We start from the raw sequence: 24,128 nt of genomic DNA, 5'->3' as shown, positions 1-24,128 counted from the left end.
TGTGTGTGTGAGTTTGTGTGTGTGCATGTGTGTGTGTGTGTGTGCATGTGTGTGTGTGTTAGTGCAGAGGGTACACTGTTCTTCAACAGCTGTTTGTGTGCGTGTACGTGTGTGTGTGTGTGTATGTGTGTGTGTATGTGTGTATGTAGAGAGGAGGAGACTCTCCCTGCTACACAGATCACACACACACTGAGGAATTATAATACAACAACCTAAACCCAGGATACAGAGGTTCAGTGAAGGAGATGCTGAAGGTGTGGAGGTGGATCAGAGAGTCAGAGGAGACTCTGTAGAAGGACAGTCCACATACACTGCTACTCTGTTAGAGACAGAGGACGAGGAAAGACGGAGGACTGTTTCTCTCTTATTGTGACGGACATAGTAACCTTCATCAGAGCACCTCAGATTCCAGGACTGATCATTAGATCCAAACTCACTGTTAGGACTGTTTCCTTTCCTGCTGATTCCTCTGTAACTCACTGATATATAAACCCCTCCTCTCCAGTCGACCTCCCAGTAACAGCGACCAGTCAGACCATCTCTACACAGCAGCTGAAACCAGTAGTCAAATCTGTCTGGATGATCAGGATAGGACTGATCCTCTCCCACATGTGTCACCTTCCTGTTGTCTTCAGACAGTCTGAGCTGTCTGTATGCTGTGTTTGAGTCCAGAGTGAGTTTACAGACATCTGATGGAGAGACAAAGACACAACACAGCAGCAGTTTATCATCAGACACACCTGAAGGCTTTATTCTTTGTTAACTGACAGTTTGCTGTTTGGTCCTCATGAGTCAAACTGATTCCACACTTACACTTCTTCAGTCCAGGTTTTAACATCTGCTCTCCACCATGGTCCACCCTGGAGGAAGAAACACAGTCAGAGTGATGTTCAGTCCAACATGAGTCCTACCTGCTGTTCAACATGAAGCAGTGTTCCTCAGTTTGTCCCTGTGACAGAGAAACAGGCTGAAACTCCTCTGAGCCAGCTGTCTCCATCACTCTGTCTCTTTTTCTGACAGTGTTGAGATACTCAGAGAAAAAGAAGAAGAAGAAGTCAAAGATTCAAAAAGCAAAGGCTGGCTGTTGCTCTTTGGATCCATAAAGTCCAGATTCTGCTTCTCATGTCCTCTTTGAAATCAGTAAAGAGGATTCCTGCTGAACCTTTGTTCTGTCACTTTAAAGTAGTCGTCTCTTTGTATGTGTCAGGAGTCAAAATGACTCATCCTAAACATCCTGTCTTATGGTTTCAGAGTGATGAAGACAGCTGGAGAACAGTTGGAGCATCAACATTCAGATTATTTCCACATGTCCTCCATGATGTCTCAGAGTCCCTGCTGAAACAAACAGCAGATAGCAGCATGTATATGAAGCTGATGGTGACTGACAGGTCTGCTGCTGGTCTCCCTGAATGGAGCTGTGTCAGTAAACCAGTATATCTGGGCTGATGAAGCTCAATGAATACTGTTTGATCTCATTGTTTAACCCAGTTATGCAGCAAGTACTTTAAATCCATGTTTCTAACATCTGTAACTTCCTCAATTCTGTTCCTGCTGAGATTCACTTCAATCTATACAACCTCTATACAACAACAAGTGTCAGTGAACAGTTTGGACAGCAATCCATTTTCAGTTACAGTGAAGACAATGCTTCTTTAATGTTTGATCATATTCCTTGGATTAGACAACACTGTCTTGAAGAGCAGGGATTTCCAAACTGTCATGCCAAGGACCTCCATAGAGGATCTGCCTCTGGTGGGGACCCCCATACAAAGGGTCTTAAACTCCATACACAATACTACAGCAAATATATCAAATAAACACAACCCATCTTAACATGTGTCCATATGTTGGTGAGACTGACTCTTGTTATCATCTTGTTATTAATTAATTTAATTCAATGTCTTCATTTTGTATACAGTCTCTTATCATTTCTCTCAACAGTTATCAACAGCAATAATTGAGCTGAACCACTTTTTAGTATTTCTGGTTCTTGTTATTCATTCATCATATGTTTTTCTCTTTAAAGCTAGGGTTGGTAGTCTCGGAAAACTAGCATGAATTTGAATGTAGCATTTCCTCAGGACTCCGTCTAACCCCTCCACCATTCCCCTTGGAGCTCCTCCAAAACGACGCCCCCCCACTCACATGCACGAGCGCCACTGATTCATGACCATATGATCGTGACTGATTCAAATCAGGTCCTCACCAAAACATTCTCATAGTGAAAGTTAAAAACACAAACAAACATGGCTGCTGTTAGTACTCACAACTGTCATGCTAGCAATATCCAGTTGTACCGGTGACACGATATCAGGAGAAAAGTTATAACACATACACATATACATATAACACTGTAACAGCTCTACTGTTTGTTAAACATGTTCAGTGTAGATGTTCTTAATTCCTACAGTGTTGACAGTTAGTGAAGGCATCAGGAGAGATGTAGACTGTGAGAGCTGGAGAGAGGAGAGACAAGAGGAGAAGTTCTTCATTCATTCAAACATTGATTGTTGCTTTGTTGGTTGGTGTGGTCACGGCCGTCAGTGACAGGTTATTAAAGATCAACGTGTTCACGTGGTGAGAGCTTTTTAGACTCTGATCCGGACTACAGTCCTGAGCAAAGCTCCTCATCGGGTCAGAGGGGACAGACCTGAGGTCGAGCTAGAGGGGCAGTCAGTAGAGTCAGGGGAAGAAGAGGCAGGGGACGGGGAGTTAACGCCTGGGAAATGTACGCGCAGGAGGCGGGCAGAACTGCAGGATGGGATTTGATTGGTTTCCTCATTTGGCTCCTGATGGCAGGGATTGGTTGGTGTTTTCCCAGGTTTACTCCAGCTGTAGATAGCAGCTTTTTTCCCGCTCTTTTTTAAGAAGAGATTATTTATTGATTACCACCGGGACATACAGATCATTTTAACCAGTATGACAAAAAGTGTATCTAAATCTGACTACCAACCCCAGCTTTAATCTAAAGCTGTTGTAATTCCCTCTCAACAATATTAAACACTTAAAGCAACTCATCGTCAGTCATCGTCTCACGGCACTGAGTCTGGTGTTAACTTTTAGCTTTTACAGCCCTCCAGCCACGGCTTTCTTTGCTGTCTGCGACGTTAACGTCATTTTTGGTCCATTACATCCCTTGGAGAAGTTCAACTGTTTCAAGTAGTGAGACAGACACAGACATCACATAGACACTTCACCCTGGTTTACTTCAGAGATATGAGCCTGAAAAATGTGTTTTCTCCTCATTGACTCAGTGAACTGGTCTTAAGTTTGTTGATATAAGAACATCATGATAGAGTTGTTGAAAATGTAACAATACAATCTTTGCCAGGTCTGATCTGGAGAGTTAGAAGAAAACTTTTAAACTGCTTGTTTGTTTATCAGAAGTCGTATCGATAATTCATGATGCGTTCCAGGGAGTCAGGAAATCTAAACTTTGCTGGGCTTTGACAACACAGTGTCTGGGAGAGCCGTTGCTCATGGTAATCTTTAATCTAGAGTAGTTTGTGAGCTGCACTTGAACAAAGACATCTCTTTACAGCCAGATATAAACTGTCATCAGATTACCACCAAAGGGAGTCTAGATGTCAGGACGGTGGAGCATGTTCTTCCTGCTTTTGCTCTCCACATTCCCTGTTTTCCCTCAGACAACAAAGCCTCCTGATGATCAGGACTACTCAGACTACAAACAGAAACCAGACCACATCCCAAACTGAAACTCCAGACCCCAACCCCCCATCACCTACTTTAACTCTCCCTGTCCCATTAAAGTTACTAACCATAGACCTTTCTGGAGTCCCTGAGCTCCATTGTCTCGTAGATTCCTCTGAGCTGCCGTAGGCATCCTCCTGCTGTGGACGTTCCAGACTCCACCTGATACGGACGTGCTGGACTCCAGCGGCAACAGCTTCTACTACTCGTCTCATCACTATCACCTCTCACTCTTACTCCCCTCTATCCCTCTTTCAAGACCCAACTCGGTCGAGGCATGATGGCTGTCTAACATGAGTCTGCTTCTGTCTGAGGTTTCTGCCTGTTAAAGGAAGTTTTTCCTCGCCGCTGTAGGACCGCCAATTTGATGAACAACAACACAACTCCAAAAACAACTGCCCTAGAGATGATGTCTGTATATTTCTACATGTGTGCATAATTATGATGTTCTGACAATAACATCTGCCTTCTTTATGTTCACACAACATTAGTGGATGAACAGTCACATGAGAATTTTTCTGTATATAACATTAACAGCTGACCTGAACAACTGTCAAGAACTAAGTCAACAACTCTAATAACTCCATGTGACCACCTTAGCACACCAACCACTGTTAGAAGCTTATATTCTCTAGCTCCGCCACCAGTCTGTTCAGAAGTGAAGAAGTCTTTCAGAGAAGACGTGAAACGTCTTCAAGAGTTTCTACTGAGTCCAGTTGGCTTTCCGTTCAAGCTTTGAATTTCTACTGTGTAGTTTATTTTTTATTTGATAGTCTTCTTGTGGTCTTTGTCTGATTCAGGTCCAGTCACTCCTCAGAAAATAATGAAACTAAACAAGAACTGTTTTGTGAAATGGGATTTTTTCTTTTGCTCTTGAAGTGTTTGAGCTCTTGTTGTCTGGTCATACCTCAGTGTATCCAGTCTGCAGAGTGGATCCTCCAGTCCATCAGACAGAAGGTGGACTCCTGAGTCTCCTGGATTATTGTAGCTCAGGTCCAGCTCTCTCAGGTGGGAGGGGTTGGACCTCAGAGCTGAGGCCAGAGAAGCACAGCCTCTCTCTGTGATCAGACATCCTGACAGTCTGGGGTTAGAAAAAGAATCATGCAATAAGCAAAGTGTAAAGGTTTTGACCATTTTCATGTAAAAACAAATATTAAACAGAACGAGCTAGTTTCCAGTTTCCTGACCTATTCTTACTGATGATTTGAGGAAACTAAGAGTCATGTGGAGCTTTGTGTTTTGACATCATTTACACTCATTGGGTAATTGTTACTGACAGTGAACGATTTCAGCTTTATACTGACCCGAGAGTTTCAAGTTTACAATGTGGACTCTGCAGTCCAGCAGACAGGAGCTCGAGTCCTGAATCCTGCAGGTCGTTGTTACTCAGGTCCAGCTCTCTCAGACTGGAGGCCTGTGAGCTGAGGACTGAGGCCAGAGAAGCACAGCTTCTTTCTGACAGGTTACATCCTGTAAACCTTAAAAGACGTGCACATTTAAGAGATCTGTTGTTATTTTTTACATAATTGAAAGCCATGCATGTTTTTTAAAATTTAATATATAATTATTTATTTATTTTAATTGTCTGAAAATGCTTTTGAATCAGACAGCCTCAATAATGACTGGCTGAGTGTGTTGACTTTCCAACCTATTCTTACTGATAATTTGAGGAACCTAAGAGTCAAGTGTCGCATTATCTTTTAATGTCACTTATGCTCAATGGGTTATTGTCTATGATGGTGTAAGATTTTAATTTCAGCTTTATACTAACCTGAGTGTTTCCAGTTTACAATGTGGACTCTTCAGTCCAACAGACAGCAGCTCCAGTCCTGAAACCTGCAGGTCGTTGTTACTCAGGTCCAGCTCTCTCAGACTGGAGGAATGTGAGCTGAGGACTGAGGCCAGAGAAGCACAGCTCTTCTCTGACAGGTAACATCCAGCAAATCTTAAAAGACATGTGCATATTTAACAGATCGGTTGTTGTTTTTTACAAAAAGGAAAGCTATACTTGTTTTTTTATTTAATTGAATCCATGATTATTTCTTTGTTGTAATTCTCTGACATTGTTTTTTGGAACCAGACAGCCTCAGTAATGACTGACTGAGTGTGTTGACTTTTATACCTATCCTTACTGATAATTTGAGGAACCTAAGAGTCAAGTGGAGCATTATCTTGTAATGTCACTTATGCTCAATGAGTTATTGTCTATGACGTTGTAAGATTTCAATGTCACCTTTATACTGACCTGAGAGTTTCCAGATTACAATGTGGATGCTCCAGTTCAGCAGACAGCAGCTGGACTCCTGAATCCCCTGTATTATTGTAGCTCAGGTCCAGCTCTCTCAGGTGGGAGGGGTTGGACCTCAGAGCTGAGGCCAGAAAAGCACAGCCTCTCTCTGTGATCAGACATCCTGACAGTCTGGGGTTAGAAAAATAATCATGCAATAAGCAAAGTGTAAAGGTTTTGACCATTTTCATGTTAAAACAAATATTAAACAGACCAAACCAGTTTCCAGTTTCCTGACCTATTCTTACTGATGATTTGAGGAAACTAAAAGTCATGTGGAGCTTTGTGTTTGACGTCACTTACACTCATTGGGTTATTGTTACTGACAGCGTAAGATTTTCATCTCAGCTTTATACTGACCTGAGAGTTTCCAGGTCACGATGTGGACTCTTCAGTCCGGCAGACAGGAGCTCCAGTCCTGAATCCTGCAGGTCATTGTTACTTAGGTCCAGCTCTCTCAGACTGCAGAACTGTGAGCTGATGACTGAGGCCAGAGAAGCACAGCTTCTCTCTGACAGGTTACATCCACTCAGCCTGAAGAAGAATTAGTGATTAGCACAGACCCAGTGTTTCATCTGTCATGATCAACATGTTTTTAATCTCTCATGTATCCACCTACAGAGCTTTGTTGGAGGCTTTGATCACTGGCAGCAGCCTCAGAAGAGCCTCCTCTGAAGCAGAGTATGTCTTCAGGTCAAACACGTCCAGATCTTTCTCTGAGGACAGTAAGATGAAGATCAGAGCTGACCACTGAGCAGGAGACAGTTCCTCTGTGGAGAGACGTCCTGATCTCAGGGACTGTTGGATCTGCTCCACTAGAGACCGGTCATTCAGTTCATTCAGACAGTGGAACAGGTTGATGCTTCTCTCTGCAGACAGATCCTCACTGATCTTCTTCTTGATGTACTGGACTGTGTCCTGATTGGTCTGTGAGCTACTTCCTGTCTGTGTCAGCAGACCTCTCAGGAGAGTCTGATTGGTCTGCAGTGAAAGACCCAGGAGGAAGCGCTGGAACAAGTCCAGGTGTCCGTTTGGACTCTGTAAGGCCTGGTCCACAGCACTCTGATGGAGACGGTTCAGTTCAGGTTTGCTTCTAAAGATTTTAGAGATCGGGGACTTTAGTTGTTCTTCCGGTTCTTCTTCCATCAGGTTGAGTCCAGACTTGGTGAAGGTCAGATGGACATGAAGAGCAGCCAGAAACTCCTGAACACTCAGGTGGATGAAGCAGAACACCTGGTCCTGGTACAGTCCTCTCTCCTCTCTGAAGATCTGTGTGAACACTCCTGAGTACACTGAGGCTTCCTTGATCTTGATGCCACACTCTGTCAGGTCGGACTCATAGAAGATCAGGTTTCCTTTCTGCAGCTGATCAAAAGCCAGTTTTCCCAGAGACTGGATCATCTCCCTGCTCTCTGGGCTCCAGAGTGGATCAGTCTCAGATCCTCCATCATACTTGATGCTCTTCAGTTTGGACTGGAGCACCAGGAAGTGGATGTACATCTGAGTCAGGGTCCTGGGCAGCCCTCCTCCCTCTCTGGTCTTCAGCACATCCTCCAGAACTGTAGCAGCGATCCAGCAGAAGACCGGGATGTGGCACATGATGTGGAGGCTTGGGGATGTCTTGATGTGGGAGATGAAACTGCTGGCCTGCTCCTGGTCTCTGGATCTCTTCCTGAAGAACTCCTCCTTCTGAGGGTCAGTGAACCCTCTGACCTCTGTCACCATGTCAACACACTCAGGAGGGATCTGATTGGCTGCTGCAGGTCGTGTGGTTATCCAGAGGCGAGCAGAGGGGAGCAGGTTCCCCCTGATGAGGTTTGTGAGCAGCACATCCACTGAGGTGGACTCTGTAGCATCAGTCAGAATCTGATTGTTGTGGAAGTCCAGAGGAAGCCGACACTCATCCAGACCGTCAAAGATGAACAGAACCTGGAACTCTTCAAACCTGCAGAGTCCTGCTTCTCTGGTCTGAGTAAAGAAGTAATAAACAAGTTCCACCAAGCTGAACTTTCTCTCTCTCAGCACATTCAGCTCTCTGAAAGTGAAGGGGAATGTGAACTGGATGTTCTGGTGGTCTTTGTCTTCAGCCCAGTCCAGAGTGAACTTCTGTGTTAAGACTGTTTTCCCGATGCCAGCCACTCCCTTTGTCAGCACTGCTCTGATTGGTTGATCTCTTCCAGGTGAGCCTTTAAAGATGTCTTCTTGTCTGATGGTGGTCTCTGGTCTGTGTGATGTCCTGGATGCTGCTTCAATCTGTCTGACCTCATGTTCATCATTGACCTCTCCAGTCCCTCCCTCTGTGATGTAGAGCTCTGTGTAGATCTGGTTCAGAAGGGTTGAGTTTCCTACTTTAGCGATCCCCTCAAACACACACTGGAACTTCTCCTTCAGGTGAGACTTCAGTTTACGTCTGCACTCTGCAGCAGGAACAGTTCCTGAAAGAACAAAAGAGAAATGTGATGAATGATCTGAAGCTACAATCAGTCTGATGAATTTACACTTTCAGACATCAGGATGGATTTGATTTTCCTCCTCTCTGAAATCTCTTCATCAGCTGTGAACACTTTCTCACAGCTCATAGATGTGATACAAATGTGTGCATCATATTAACAGCAGAGTTTGAAATGTAAACCTCTCCCATGTTGTCTCCATTTCCTCTCTCCATCATGTTAAATGTGTTCAAATCCTCTTACTGCTCTGCAGACAGTCAGCCAGCTCCTCCTGCTTCATTCTCCTCAGGAAGTGCAGAGTGATCTCCAGAAAGGCCTCTCTGCTCTTCATCCTCATCCTCCCTCTGACTCTCTAAGCATTCTGGGTAATCTGGACTCAGCTCTCTGGATCTCCTTCAGCTCGGTCTTTACAAAACTGATGATGTTCTCCTGGAGCAGCTGGAGCAGAACAAAACAGAACATCAGATCATCTGTGACAGACAGAGAGCCTGCTGGTCTGCAGAGTCCAGCATGGAGACTGGATCACAATGCTGCTTCAGGACTTAGTCTGTGGATGGTCCTGTCTTCTACAAATCAAGTTTCTCTGAAATGAACTTCCTGTTGGAGAAATCTTCTGGTGTGCTTTCAAGTAACCAATGATCTACTAATGGCCTCAGACAGTGGTGTTCTCGATACGCATTTGATATGATTGACCATCAAATCCTGTTACAGAGATTAGAGCGACTAATTGGCATTACAGGAACTGCTTTAGCTTGGTTTAAATCGTACCTAACAGGTCGATCTCAGTTCGTTCACGTTAATGAAAAGTCCTCAGTGCACACCAGGGTTAGTCAGGGAGTTCCACAAGGAACAGTGCTAGGACCAATTATTTTCACCTTATATATGCTTCCTCTAGGTAACATCATGAGGAAACTCAATTAATTTTCATTGTTATGCTGATGACACTCAGCTATATTCATCAGTGAAGCCAGAAGAAACCAATCAGTTATCTAAACTAGAAGCTTGTCTTAAAGATATAAAGACCTAAAAAACTGAAGTGATTGTTATTGGCCCCAAACACCTCAGAGAGACTTTTTCTAATAATAGAAGTATCTTAGACGGCATCAGTCTGGCATCCAGCACCTCTGCTAAGAATCTAGGAGTCCTATTTGATCAAGATTTATCCTTCAACTCCCAAATTCAGCAAATCTCAAGGTCAGCCTTTTTTCACTTGTGCAATATTTCTAAAATTAGACACATCCTATCTCAGAGCGACTCAGAAAAACTAGTCCATGCATTTGTTACCTCCAGGTTAGATTACTGTAACTCCTTCTTATCAGGCTGCCCCAATAAGTCTCTAAAGACTCTTCAGCTAGTTCAAAACGCCGCAGCTCGAGTATTGACTAAAACTAGGAAGAGGGAGCACATTTCTCCAGTGTTAGCTTCTCTACACTGGCTCCCAATAAAATCTAGACTAGAATTTAAAATCCTTCTTCTGACCTACAAAGCTCTTAAAAATCAGGCACCCTCGTATCTTAAGGAGCTCATAGTGCCCTATTACCCCTCTAGAACACTACGCTCCCAACATGCAGGCTTGCTGGTCCTACCTAAAGTCTCTAAAAGTAGCATGGGAGGTAGAACCTTCAGGTATCAGGCCCCTCTCCTTTGGAATCATCTACCAGTCAGGGTCCGGGAGGCAGACACCCTCTCTACTTTAAAGAGTAGGCTTCAAACTTTCCTTTTTGATAAAGCTTACAGTTAGAGCTGGATCAGGCTTGCACCAGCTTTTAGTTATGCTGCTATAGGCCTAGACTGCCGGGGGAACTGGCACACTGACACACTGGGGTCCTATCTCACCCCCTTCCCCCCAACCCCCTCATCACTTACTTTAACTCTGCCTGTCCCATTAAAGTTACTAACCATAGACCTTTCTGGAGTCCCTGAGCTCCCTTGTCTCGTAGGTTCCTCTGAGCTGCCGTAGACGTCCTCCTGCTGCGGACGTTCAACGTCCAACGGCAACAGCTACTACTACTCGTCTCATCACTGTCACCGCTCCCTCTCTCTCTTGCTCCCCTCTATCCTACTTTCCAGACCCAACTCAGTCGAGGCAGATGACTGTCTAACATGAGTCTGGTTCTGCTCAAGGTTTCTGCCTGTTAAAAAGAAGTTTGTCCTCTCCACTGTAACTAGCTAAATACTGCCATGTGCAATGCTCATGATGGATTAAGGTGGGGTCAGACTGAGTCTTATCCTGTCGTGAAGTTGGGTCTCTGTTCATAATTTGACATAGAGTGGTCTAGACCTTCTATGTTTTGAGATAACGTTTGTTGTGATTTGGCGCTATACAAATAAAGATTGATTGATTGATCCAGAAGAATTCTGCAGTGACTTTAGACCTGATGTGTTTATTAGAATGAAGCTGAAAGCAGCAGCTGTCATTAACATGAAGCAAAGTGTTTCTGTTGTTTAGACCTCAAACTGGACTCACTTTGTGAACTCTGCTGCCAAAGTCTGAGTCTGTGTGAGAGCAGCATGACCTCTGACCTCTGACTGTGTGCAGCTCAGAAATGTAAGGCTTCATTCAATCAGTCAAACACTGAGTGTGAAGAGAATTGAGGCAGAGATGATGTTTGCAGTGTGATCAGGAAACAGAAACATCCAAACAGAATGAGTGTGTGCTCTGATTCTCAGGAGGAGCTGTGTTTGTTCATTTACTCACCATCAATATGGAGTCCAGCTCTGTTTGATGCTGCTGGGCAGACTGACCAATGGGAGCCTCTGATCTCTGAACTCTGTGGAACAAATATAACATCATGTAGTGTATATAATATAATGACACACAGTGTTGATGTGATAGATTCTATGTAGTGGATCCTGGTAGAAACACTGCTGGATCCTCCTACAAACACAGGACACACATGAAGATACTACATGCTGAGTACAGTTCTTTCTGCCTCCAATCCTGTTTACTGTGTTGATCCTGATAGAAACACAACCAGTGACTAATGTTCACCTTCACAGAGAAAACACCAACCACAGTTACAAATGTTACACACACAACAACAGGAAGTTCACTTTGAGAGGCTTACCTTTCAGCAGCAATCATCTCTACAGATTTGAAGTTAATACCTCGAACCATAGAGTCGTCACTCTTTAAGGACACACAGCTGGGTCCAGGTCCAGGAGAGTCTGGTCTCTGATGTTGGACTCTGACAGAATCACAAACACTGATGAACAAACATGAACTCTGAAAATCTTCCAGGTTTGAGTGCTGCTGAAATTTACTACAAACTTTTCTAATGTTTGATTCTGATAAAAACGCTTTGATCGATTATTACTTTGGACCATCAGACTGACGGCCATCTTTGAAGTACACAGGTAGACCCTTTGACCGGTCACTCTTTAAGGACACACATCTGGGAGCAGGTCCAGGTCCAGCAGAGTCTGGTCCATGCTGCTGCTCTGGGCTTCAACACAGACACACACACACACAAACACACGCACGCACGCACTTACGCACACACACACACACACACACACACACACACACACACACACACACACACACACACACACACACACACACACACACACACACACACACACACACAGTGATGTGAGTGCTGAGCTCTGACATGGAGCAGAGTCATGGACAGGTAGAGATCCTCCTCTCACCTCTGAGCTTCATGTTCCCCACACAGAGTGCTTTTAGAGGGAGGGGCTCCCTCCTCTCCGTCCTCACACTGATTCATAGCAGAGCCTCCACCTTCACACAAACACAACAACATGTTCATCATTACAACAAGCTTTACACCACAGGACACACATTAGTTCTCATTGCTCTCAGTAACATGACACAGATATTCAGGACTGACACAAACCTTGTTGGAGCCCAAAACAGGACCTGATGAGCCCAAACACAGCCCCCACCCTCTCCCATAAACACACTATGGAGACCACTTAGATGGAAGCACAGGTCCTAGCAACCTGCTGGGCATTGCTGCCTGCCGCACTTCACCGGAGCCACATGACCAAAATACACTATGTGTAGCATTAGTATTACTATAAGTTTCACTACTACAATAATTATTTTTCATATAGATTCTATAGAGACCATCAGGTCTGGGGGTTGTCCTAGAGGGATGAGAATCTGTGGGGAGGTGTCCCAATCAGCCAGCAAACTCTGCAGGGTCTGGGGGCGACTGATATTGGGTTACGACCGCATCATCATATTATTATTACTGTCATTGATAGAATACATATATATACTAACACACACACACACACACACATACACACACACACACACACACACTCACCAACGTGCTCACACACACCAACGCACACAAACACCAACGCACGCGCACACACACACACACACAGACACAAACACCAACACACACCAACGCACACACACACACACACACACACACACACACCAACGCACACACATTTCTATATTCAGAGAACTAAATATTTGAGGGAGCTTCAACGTGTACCAAACATGTTGATGAAAATGCTGGCAGGGAAAAAGTTAATAAATCAAAGCACCTGAGCCAAGTTGATCCAGACTGTCAGACCGGTTCACACACTCCCTGTATTTCTCACTGATGGTGTGACTCAGATTACAATCAAACTGCTGCTGACTCTACTCCACAAACACAAACTATAGAACAGGTCAATCTTTGTCAAATCACTGCTCTTTAACTCAGACAGAAACTCTACAACATATTTCAAACAGCCAATCAGCATCCAGAAACATTCCTCCAGTCAAACAGTGATCCAGCAGCGTGTGAGCACAGTGATCCTGATCATCAAACATGTAGAGATTTCTCTGGAAGGATTCTCACCTGTTGAAGTGAGTTCAGGTCTGCTTACAGACACTTTCCACCTTCATGTGTGGAGAGAAGAAGCTGCTGGTTTGTCCCTCGTCAGTCCCTGTGTGTCTCTGTGTCTGTGTGCGTTTGATCTGAGGATGCTGTCAACACCCTCATACCTTCAGAGTGACGTCACTCTAACCTGTGACAGAAACCCAGTCAGTGTCAGGTTACACACTGATCACATGATGTAGTTCTACTATCTGACCTCTAGATGGTGCTAACTAACCTTCGTATGAAACAAACAGCAGCACTGACAGATGTGATGAAGCAGCAGTGAGGATCACACTGGGTGCATCTCAAAGCTCTTCACTGCAGTCTCCTCTCCTTTATTTTCTAATGGTTGTAACTGTTCCATACTTAGACCTGGTTTTAAGATCACATCAGCCTGTTCTCACTGTCACCATCTACCGCCCCCCTAAACACGACAGCAACCTTTTCACTGAGTTTGATGATTTGATGTCCCTTGTTTTAACTACTTATGATAAAATCATTTGACTTGGTGATTTTAATTTCCATGTTAACAACTCCTCTGACACAAGGGCTCAGTACTTTCTGGACCTTATTGCCTCTTTGAATCTCACACAGCATACAATCTGCCACACACACTCATGGAAACACACTCCACTTAATCATTACAAAGGGAATCAATATTAACATTTGATCCATCTCAGCAGTCCCCGTCTCTGATCACGTCTGTATCTTTTTGAACACCGCCCTCTCTGCTGAACATGACTGTCATAAAACTATTGGTGCAAAGCATTTCATCACTGAGCAAGCTGTTGAACATTTGTCAAATCTGGTCAGGACTTTTCATCCATCCACATCCTGCTCACTCCATGACAATGTTAATGATTTTAATCAAACACTGAAACTCTCTTCAGACACTGTTGCCCAGGACAAACCACAAAGAAACAAAGCAGCCTCAAAGCAACCGGAAAACTGCTGCTATATGTCAACTGAAGAGAGACTGCAGAGACTCCCCCACCTTTGAGCCTCCTGCCACCATGTCCTCTTTCAATCCAATGTCAGAAGATGCTATACGGGACGTGGTTAGTAGGATGAAGCTCTCTGTCCTTGATCCCATCCTATCTCAACTTTTTAAATCCTGCTTCCTCATTCTCTCACAAGAAACCACAAGCATCATAAACTCCTATCTTTCTCAAGGCATCTTCCCCTCAGCTTTTAAGACCTCCATAGTTAAACCTCTCCTCAAAAAACCCAACCTAGATCCATCTGAACTTAATGATTACAGACCCGTTTCCAACCTCCCCTTTTGAAGTAACATTTTAGAGAGAATTGTTTTTAATCAGCTTTTAGTTCATTTAACCCACAACAACATTTAGAAAAAATCGCAACCTGGAAAATCTCAGCAGGAGAGACAATGTAAGGGTTGTATGGCTTATCGAAGGCATTTACTGTTGTGTGTTTTTGCCGTTGTCTGGATGTCTGGATGTCTATCTCCTTGTAGTATTGTAATATTTCGTTTTTGTCCCTTTAACTGTTTGGTTCTATTACTGTCACTCTTCTTATTGTCTGAAAATTTGAATAAAAATGTTATACAAAAAAAAAAAAAAGCCTGTTTCTTGCTGGGGCTTTCTGTAAATAAATATTTGACAGTTTACTTTGAAATAATAATTTTTTGTCAGTATTTCTGTCAATTGTTGGATACAAACCTAGAATTATAAAAATGATTGAATTCCACATTTGGTACAATTACAAAATTAACTACATATACTGGTTCAAGTATGACTTACTCTCTCCCTTATCTTTAAATGCTTTACATCACAGTACCTTTAAAATCAACCCAAAGCGGACAACCATCAGTAATTTAAACACTGTTTTATTAAAACAACACACTAACTATATATTCACTTTTTGAACAGCTCAAACAATGAACAAAAAAATGGCTACAAAAAAACAAGAACAAAAAAAAGTTACTTCACCTCCGTCTGTGTGGATGCATCCATCAAATGTAAACATGACACAAACATTTTTACAATCCATCATCTGTAATAATCAATCTTTTCAGACACTTACACCTGAGACAAAATGACAATGCCTTTATTACACAAAGAATACAAACACTTCTTCCCCTGTTAACTCAACTGTTTGTGTTATTAAAATAATGAATGATATTAGAATGATTTTAGATGACAACAATGTGGCAGTACTCCTTCTTTTAGACCTCAGTGCAGGATCTGATACCATGGAGCAGGAGATTTGAATCCACAGACTTGAGAAACGGTCTCTCTGATGGTGTTTGATCCTGGTTCACTTCTTATCTTTTTAACAGACAGTTTTTTATCAGCCTCGGTGCTTGTGAGTCTCAGACACAAGATTTTAACTATGGTATTCCTCAAGGAAACATTCTGGGGCCTATTTTATTCTCACTGAATACACTTCCACTTGGCCATATAATCGCTCATCACCATGTCCATGACAGTTTTTATGCAGACAACACCCAACAGTACATCTCTGTCTCCCCAAACAACTCAAAACACACTTCAGTCCATCATCCCCTACCTCTCCGACATCAATGTCTGGATGAGCAAGAACTTTTTAAAATTAAACAAAGATACCACTGAAATTATTTTAACAGGAACCAAAGCAGCCTCACGAGGACATAGCCTTCATCAGTTTAAACAACTCTGCAGGTGAAGGACAGTTTAATGAATGAGACTCAGACTTCTCTGACAAACTTTCTCATCAACACATTGAAGAAACAAAGAATGAATGAGGCCCGATGTTTTCACAACAGAGATGTAAAGAAGTAAAGTTCAGTTAGACAGTTTTCCACTGAGTCCTGCTCTTTGATCACAGACGTTCATGCTGATGTGACAGAAACAGTCTCATGATCAGATGAAGTGTGTGTGTGTGTTCTACACAGAACACACACGCACTGAGGAACCAGAAGACGAAATCCCAAACCCAGGATACAGAGGTTCGGTGAAGGAGGTTCTGAAGGTGTGGAGGTGGACCGGAGAGTCAGAGGAGACTCTGTAGAAGGACAGAGTGCCAGCAGGATAGTCCACATACACTGCTACTCTGTGAGAGTCAGAGGACGAGGAGAGAGGGAGGACTGTTTCTCTGTTATTGTGACAGACAGAGTAAGCTTTATCAGAGCATTTCAGACTCCAGGACTGATCATTAGATCCAAACACACAGTCACCTCTGCCTCCTTTCCTTCTGATTCCTCTGTAACTCACTGATATATTAACCACTCCTTTCCACTCGACCTCCAAGTAACAGCGACCAGTCAGACCATCTCTACACAGCAGCTGAGGCCAGGAGCCAAATCTGTCTGGATGATCAGGATATGACTGATCCTCTAACACACGTGTCACCTTCCTGTTGTCTTCAGACAGTCTGAGCTCTCTGTTTGCTGTGTTTGAGTCCAGAGTGAGTTCACAGACATCTGATGGAGAGACAAAGACACAACACAGCAGCAGTTTATCATCAGACACACCTGAAGGCTTTATTCTTTGTTAGCTGACAGTCTGCTGTTTGGTCCTCATGAGTCAAACTGATTCCACACTTACACTTCTTCAGTCCAGGTTTTAACCACTGCTCTCCACCATGGTCCACCCTGGAGGAAGAAACTCAGTCAGAGTGATGTTCAGTCCAACATGAGTCCTACCTGCTGTTCAACATGAAGCAGTGTTCCTCAGTTTGTCCCTGTGACAGAGAAACAGACTGAAACTCCTCTGAGCCAGCTGTCTCCATCACTCTGTCTCTTTTTCTGACAGTGTTGAGATACTCAGAGAAAAAGAAGAAGAAGAAGTCAAAGATTCAAAAAGCAATGGCTGGCTGTTGCTCTTTGGATCCATAAAGTCCAGATTCTGCTTCTCATGTCCTCTTTGAAATCAGTAAAGAGGATTCCTGCTGAACCTTTGTTCTGTCACTTTAAAGTAGTCGTCTCTTTGTATGTGTCAGGAGTCAAAATGACTCATCCTAAACATCCTGTCTTATGGTTTCAGAGTGATGAAGACAGAGCATGAGTTTTCCTTCAGACACTAAAGCCTCCTGATGATTAGGACTACTCAGACTACAAACAGAAACCAGACCACGTCCCAAACTGAAACTCCAGACCCCTGAGTATGGATTCTACATGTTCATGTAGAATCTGTAAATACAGATGATATTCAAAGTTAAAAGTGAACTAGTCTCTGCCTTCTTTATGTTCACACACAACATTAGTGGATGAACAGTCACATGGGAATTTTTCTGTATATAACAGCTGACCTGAACAACTGTCAAGAACTAAGTCAACGACTCTAATAACGACCCCATGTGACCACCTTAGCACACCAACCACTGTTAGAAGCTTATATTCTCTAGCTCCGCCCCCAGTCTGTTCAGAAGGGAAGAAACGTCTTTAAGAGTTTCTACTGAGTCCAGTTGGCTTTTTGGTTCAAGCTTTGAATTTCTACTGAGTAGTTTATTTTGTGTTTGATAGTCTTCTGGTGGTCTTTGTCTGATTCAGGTCCAATCACTCCTCAGAAAATAATGAAACTAAAAAAGATCTTTTTTTGTGAAATGGATGTATTATTTTGCTCTTGCAGTGTTTGAGCTCTTGTTGTCTGGTCATACCTCAGTGTATCCAGTCTGCATTGTGGATCCTCCATTCCAGCAGACAGCAGCTGGACTCCTGAGTCTCCTGGATGATTGTGGCTAAGGTCCAGCTCTCTGAGGTGGGAGAGGTTGGACCTCAGAGAGGAGGCCAGAGAAGCACAGCCTCTCTCTGTGATCAGACATCCTGACAGTCTGGGGTTAGAAAAAGGAATCATGCAATAAGCAAAGTGTAAAGGTTTTGACCATTTTCATGTAAAAACAAATATTTAACAGAACGAGCTAGTTTCCAGTTTCCTGACCTATTCTTACTGATGATTTGAGGAAACTAAGAGTCATGAGGAGCTTTGTGTTTGACATCATTTACACTCATTGGGTTATTGCAGGGGTTGGCAACTAAGTTTGGCTGGGGCCAAATTTTTTTCTAACCAACTCATTGGTGGTCCAAAATTACATCTTCATCAGGCAATACTTTTTCAGGTCTGTCTCTTGAACTCTTTTTTTCTCATCTATATGCTTATATCTTGTACAAAAATGTCATTTAATGAAGTAAATTATTTAAAATCAATGAATTTGCTACAGGCTGTTAATACTGTTTTGGCTCCACTCTGTGTCAGCCTGATTAAACAGACAGTAATAAAGCTGCTGTCTTTGATCACTTAATCATGCACTGTCTTTTAAGACTCAATGGTTAAATATTTGCCATTTTAATATTAAACATTTCAGCTGGAGCTTATTGATTTTCAAACAAGCTCCCTGGTCAGCGATGTGCTCAGTGCGCAATCCGTGGAGGATTTTTGGATCGCATGCTCAGAGGAGTACAGGTGGATTAAGAGACTCGCCTTTTATGTGCTCACGATGTTTCTCTCTACCTATACTTGTGAGTTGAGCTTTTCTTCAATGAATGCCATCAAGGTTTCAATTTCAGTTACGCAGCTGCATATGTCCCAATTTCCCACCACAAGCCTGTGCGTGTCCAAAGTCAAGTGGAACTTGCTGCTTTTATTAATTTGATCTTTGTGCCAAGCTGGCTATTTGTTTTATTTCAAAGATGCAGATTTTGAACTTTGTCTGTTGTAGTGGCAAACAGAGAGCAGAGAGTTTCCTTTTTTGCTCCTTTTTCTCAGAACGCACATTGACTAATTTCCTATCGCAAGCCGGTGTGTGTGAAAAGTCAAGCAGAACTTGCTGCTTTTGTTTAATTTCATTTCATTTATTTGATCTTTGAGCCAAGCTTGTTATTTTGTGATTCAATGAAAGGGATTTTGCATTTTGTCAGTTGCAGTGTCACACAGAGAGCTTTCTTTTCTCTCTTTTTTCTCAGAGCGGGCATGAGCCAATAAAGACTAAGTCAGTGTGCATCTGAAGTCAAGCAGATGCTACTTTAATAAATGTTCTGATATTTGTGTAGAATTGTCATTTTTGTGATATCAAATATACATTTTTTCAACTCAGTTTTTAATCAAATGGATCATAATCATCTGGAGGGCCAGGTATTATTGGGGGCGGGCCAAATTTGGCCCGTGGGCCGCCAGTTGCCAACCACTGGCAGTGTAGGATTTTAATTTCAGCTTTATACTGACCTGAGAGTTTCCAGTTTACAATGTGGACTCTTCAGTCCGGCAGACAGCAGCTCCAGTCCTGAATCCTGCAGGTCATTGTTACTCAGGTCCAGCTCTCTCAGACTGCAGAACTGTGAGCTGAGGACTGAGGCCAGATAAGCACAGCTCCTCTCTGACAGGTTACATCCACTCAGCCTGAAGAAGAATTAGTGATTAGCACAGACACAGTGTTTCATCTGTCATGATCAACATGTTTTTAATCTCTCATGTATCCACCTACAGAGCTTTGTTGGAGGCTTTGATCACTGGCAGCAGCCTCAGAAGAGCCTCCTCTGAAGCAGAGTATGTCTTCAGGTCAAACACGTCCAGATCTTTCTCTGAGGACAGTAAGATGAAGACCAGAGCTGACCACTGAGCAGGAGACAGTTCCTCTGTGGAGAGACGTCCTGATCTCAGGGACCTTGGATCTGGTCCATGAGAGACCGGTCATTCAGTTCATTCAGACAGTGGAGCAGGTTGATGCTTCTCTCTACAGACAGATCCTCATTGATCTTCTTCTTGATGTACTGGACTGTTTTCTGATTGGTCTGTGAGTTACTTCCTGTCTGTGTCAACAGACCTCTCAGGAGACTCTGATTGATCTGCAGTGAAAGACCCAGGAGGAAGCGCAGGAACAAGTCAAGATGTCCATTTGGACTCTGTAAGGCCTGGTCGACAGCACTCTGATGGAGACGGATCAGTTTAGGTTTGTCTCTAAAGATTCTAGAGATCAGGGACGTTGGTTGTTCTTCTGGTTGTTCTTCCATCAGGTTGAGTCCAGAGCTGGTGAAGGTCAGATGGACATGAAGAGCAGCCAGAAACTCCTGAACGCTCAGGTGGATGAAGCAGAACACCTGGTCCTGGTACAGTCCTCTCTCCTCTCTGAAGATCTGTGTGAACACTCCTGAGTACACTGAGGCTTCCTTGATCTTGATGCCACACTCTGTCAGGTCGGACTCATAGAAGATCAGGTTTCCTTTCTGCAGCTGATCAAAAGCCAGTTTTCCCAGAGACTGGATCATCTCCCTGCTCTCTGGACTCCAGAGTGGATCAGTCTCAGGTCCTTCATCGTACTTGATGCTCTTCAGTTTGGACTGGACTACCAGGAAGTGGATGTACATCTCAGTCAGGGTCCTGGGCAGCTCTCCTTCCCTGGTCTTCAACACATCCTCCAGAACTGTAGCAGTGATCCAGCAGAAGACCGGGATGTGGCACATGATGTGGAGGCTTCGGGATGTCTTGATGTGGGAGATGATTGTGCTGGCCTGCTCCTGGTCTCTGGATCTCTTCCTGAAGTACTCCTCCTTCTGAGGGTCAGTGAACCCCCTGACCTCTGTCACCATGTCAACACACTCAGGAGGGATCTGATTGGCTGCTGCAGGTCTTGTGGTGATCCAGAGTCGAGCAGAGGGGAGCAGGTTCCCCCTGATGAGGTTTGTCAGCAGCACATCCACTGAGGTGGACTCTGTAGCATCAGTCAGGACCTGATTGTTGTGGAAGTCCAGTGGAAGCCGACACTCATCCAGACCGTCAAAGATGAACACAACCTGGAACTCTTCAAACCTGCAGAGTCCTGCTTCTCTGGTCTGAGTAAAGAAGTGATGAACAAGTTCCACCAAGCTGAACTTTCTCTCTCTCAGCACATTCAGCTCTCTGAAAGTGAAGGGGAATGTGAACTGCATGTCCTGGTGGTCTTTGTCTTCAGCCCAGTCCAGGGTGAACTTCTGTGTTAAGACTGTTTTCCCGATGCCAGCCACTCCCTTTGTCAGCACTGCTCTGATTGGTTGATCTCTTCCAGGTGAGCCTTTAAAGATGTCTTCTTGTCTGATGGTGGTCTCTGGTCTGTGTGATGTCCTGGATGCTGCTCCAATCTGTCTGACCTCATGTTCATCATTGACCTCTCCAGTCCCTCCCTCTGTGATGTAGAGCTCTGTGTAGATCTGGTTCAGAAAGGTTGGGTTTCCTGCTTTAGCGATCCCCTCAAACACACACTGGAACTTCTCCTTCAGGTGAGACTTCAGTTTACGTCTGCACTCTGCAGCAACAGTTCCTGAAAGAACCAAAGAGAAATGTGATGAATGATCTGAAGCTACAATCAGTCTGATGAATTTACACTTTCAGACATCAGGATGGATTTGATTTTCCTCCTCTCTGAAATCTCTTCATCAGCTGTGAACAGTTTCTAACAGCTCATAGATGTGATACAAATGTGTGCATCATATTAACAGCAGAGTTTGAAATGTAAACCTCTCCCATGTTGTCTCTATTTCCTCTCTCCATCATGTTCAATGTGTTCAAATCTTCTTACTGCTCTGCAGAAAGTCAGCCAGCTCCTCCTGCTTCATTCTCCTCAGGAAGTGCAGAGTGATCTCCAGAAAGGCCTCTCTGCTCCTCCTCTGCTCTTCATCCTCATCCTCCCTCTGACTCTCTAAGCATTCTGGGTAATCTGGACTCAGAGCTCTCTGGATCTTCTTCAGCTCGGTCTTTACAAAACTGATGATGTTCTCCTGGAGCAGCTGGAGCAGAACAAAATAGAACATCAGATCATCTGTGACAGACAGAGAGCCTGCTGGTCTGCAGAGTCCAGCATGGAGACTGGATCACAATGCTGCTTCAGGACTTAGTCTGTGGATGGTCCTGTCTTCTGCAAATCAAGTTTCTATGAAATGAACTTCTTGTTGGAGAAATCTCCTGGTGTGCTTTCATCCAGAAAAAGTCTGCAGTGACTTTAGACCTGATGTGTTTGTTAGAATGAAGCTGAAAGCAGCAGCTGTCATTAACATGAAGCAAAGTGTTTCTGTTGTTTAGACCTCAAACTGGACTCACTTTGTGAACTCTGCTGCCAAAGTCTTAGTCTGTGTGAGAGCATCATGACCTCTGACCTCTGACTGTGTGCAGCTCAGAAATGTAAGATTCATCCAATCAGTCAAACACTGAGGGTCTGATCTACTAAGATCCGAAATAACGAGCGCTAAATTGCATGTGCAAATAATAATTTTGCACGTGCTACTTCAGGGCGTGTTGAGGGTGATCTACTCTGATTGCGTGCGCAATTGATAACAAGTGCAAAAGTGGTGCTGACCGCCCATAAATGAGGATTTTGTGTGTGCTACCAGCTGTCACCATGGAGAGTTTGGGAGAGCAGAGTGGCCGTAACTGAAAAATGAAAAGAGAAAACACCTCAGCAGAGCCCAGCAGGCGTCCAGATTGTGATGATGATATTGATCAGGGGTTGCTGCAGCAACAAAGAAATTAGACGGATGGGTTACAGGCCATTGATCAGGAGGTGAGAGCTGTGACCAATGTGGCGCGCGCTCCACGCCATCGTTGCGCACACAAGGCAGCTGGTCAGTGCTGTGTCTGGGCTGACAATGGCCGTCAATGCACTGGCAACAGTCGGGATGTCATTCAGTGGCAGTAATCCTTCAACTGAGCCGCCGGCGAATGAAGAGGGAGGGGAGAGCACAGGAGATGAACGTTCATTATGCACGGGTGGACACTGGGAGACGCCGACACTCACTGCAATGGTGCGCTGGAATGATCCAGATGCAAGAAAATGCAGTGTTGAAGGAGTTTCTCCATGGGAGATATGGCATGGCTCCTTTTTGTGACTGGCTCCAAATCAGCTATTAATTAGGTCATCCAGCAGCTCAAAGATGGTGTTGCTGGATATACGATATGTCTCTACTATTTTTATTCCTAACAGTTTAAATATGTCTACACTGGCACGGAGGATTCTTTCTCTCCGTTGTCTTTCATTGCACCTATGCCTCCTTCTCGCCACAGTGACCTCAGTCATTTGTGCGTAACGCTGTGCCAGTTCGCACCTGCCTTTCAAACGTGCTAAATATAGACGCAAAAACACTGCCCGCTATCTGTTTCAGGTTTGATAAATCACACTGCATGTGCTAAATGATTACATTTGCATCTCCTCCAAGTATTTTGCACGTTCTGATAACCTGCATGTATTCTGCATATTCATGAAGGCAAACATGCTAAATGGATTGCGAGTGCTATTTTGCTCATTTGACAGACGCAATCCTCGGTGCTCCCGGTTAGTACATCAGCTTTGCGTGCGCTATCAAGTTTGCACGTGTTTTTATACACGCAAACCTTTAGTAGATCGGGCCCTGAGTGTGAAGAGAATTCAGGCAGAGATGATGTTTGCAGTGTAATCAGGAAACAGAAACATCCAAACGAATGAGTGTGTGCTCTGATTCTCAGGAGGAGCTGTGTTTGTACATTTACTCACCATCAATATGGAGTCCAGCTGTGTTTGATGCTGCTGGGCAGACTGACCAATGGGAGCCTCTGATCTCTGAACTCTGTGGAACAAATATAACATCATGTAGTGTATATAATATAATGACACACAGTGTTGATGTGATAGATTCTATGTAGTGGATCCTGGTAGAAACACTGCTGGATCCTCCTACAAACACAGGACACACATGAAGATACTACATGCTGAGTACAGTTCTTTCTGCCTCCAATCCTGTTTACTGCTGTTGATCCTGATAGAAACACAACCAGTGACAAATGTTCACCTTCACAGATGAAACACCAACCACAGTTACAAAGGTTTCACACACAACAACAGGAAGTTCACTTTGAGAGGCTTACCTTTCAGCAGCACTCATCCTGACAGATT

General features: G+C 43.9%; 1 protein-coding gene and 1 pseudogene across 1 annotated transcript in view; both read right to left on the bottom strand.

Annotated features, from left to right (window-relative positions):
• Positions 1-117: 117 nt before the first annotated feature.
• Positions 118-12,302, bottom strand: LOC117825609 (annotated as a pseudogene).
• Positions 12,303-15,956: 3,654 nt separating this feature from the next.
• The window catches only part of LOC117825078 (NACHT, LRR and PYD domains-containing protein 12-like), a gene marked incomplete at its 5' end in the record, with an annotated part of 108,709 nt that continues 100,537 nt past the window's right edge, over positions 15,957-24,128 (bottom strand). Inside the window, one exon of the mRNA XM_034700711.1 lies at positions 15,957-16,722. Within this exon, the coding sequence (XP_034556602.1) occupies positions 16,187-16,722 (536 nt within the window). The remainder of the gene's footprint in view (positions 16,723-24,128) is intronic.

The sequence above is a fragment of the Notolabrus celidotus genome, chromosome 14 (genome assembly GCF_009762535.1).
Source record: "Notolabrus celidotus isolate fNotCel1 chromosome 14, fNotCel1.pri, whole genome shotgun sequence".
Classification (NCBI taxonomy): Eukaryota; Metazoa; Chordata; class Actinopteri; order Labriformes; family Labridae; genus Notolabrus; species Notolabrus celidotus.
The sequence above is the reverse complement of the archived record's forward strand: the minus strand, read 5'-3'. Positions and strand labels throughout refer to the sequence as shown.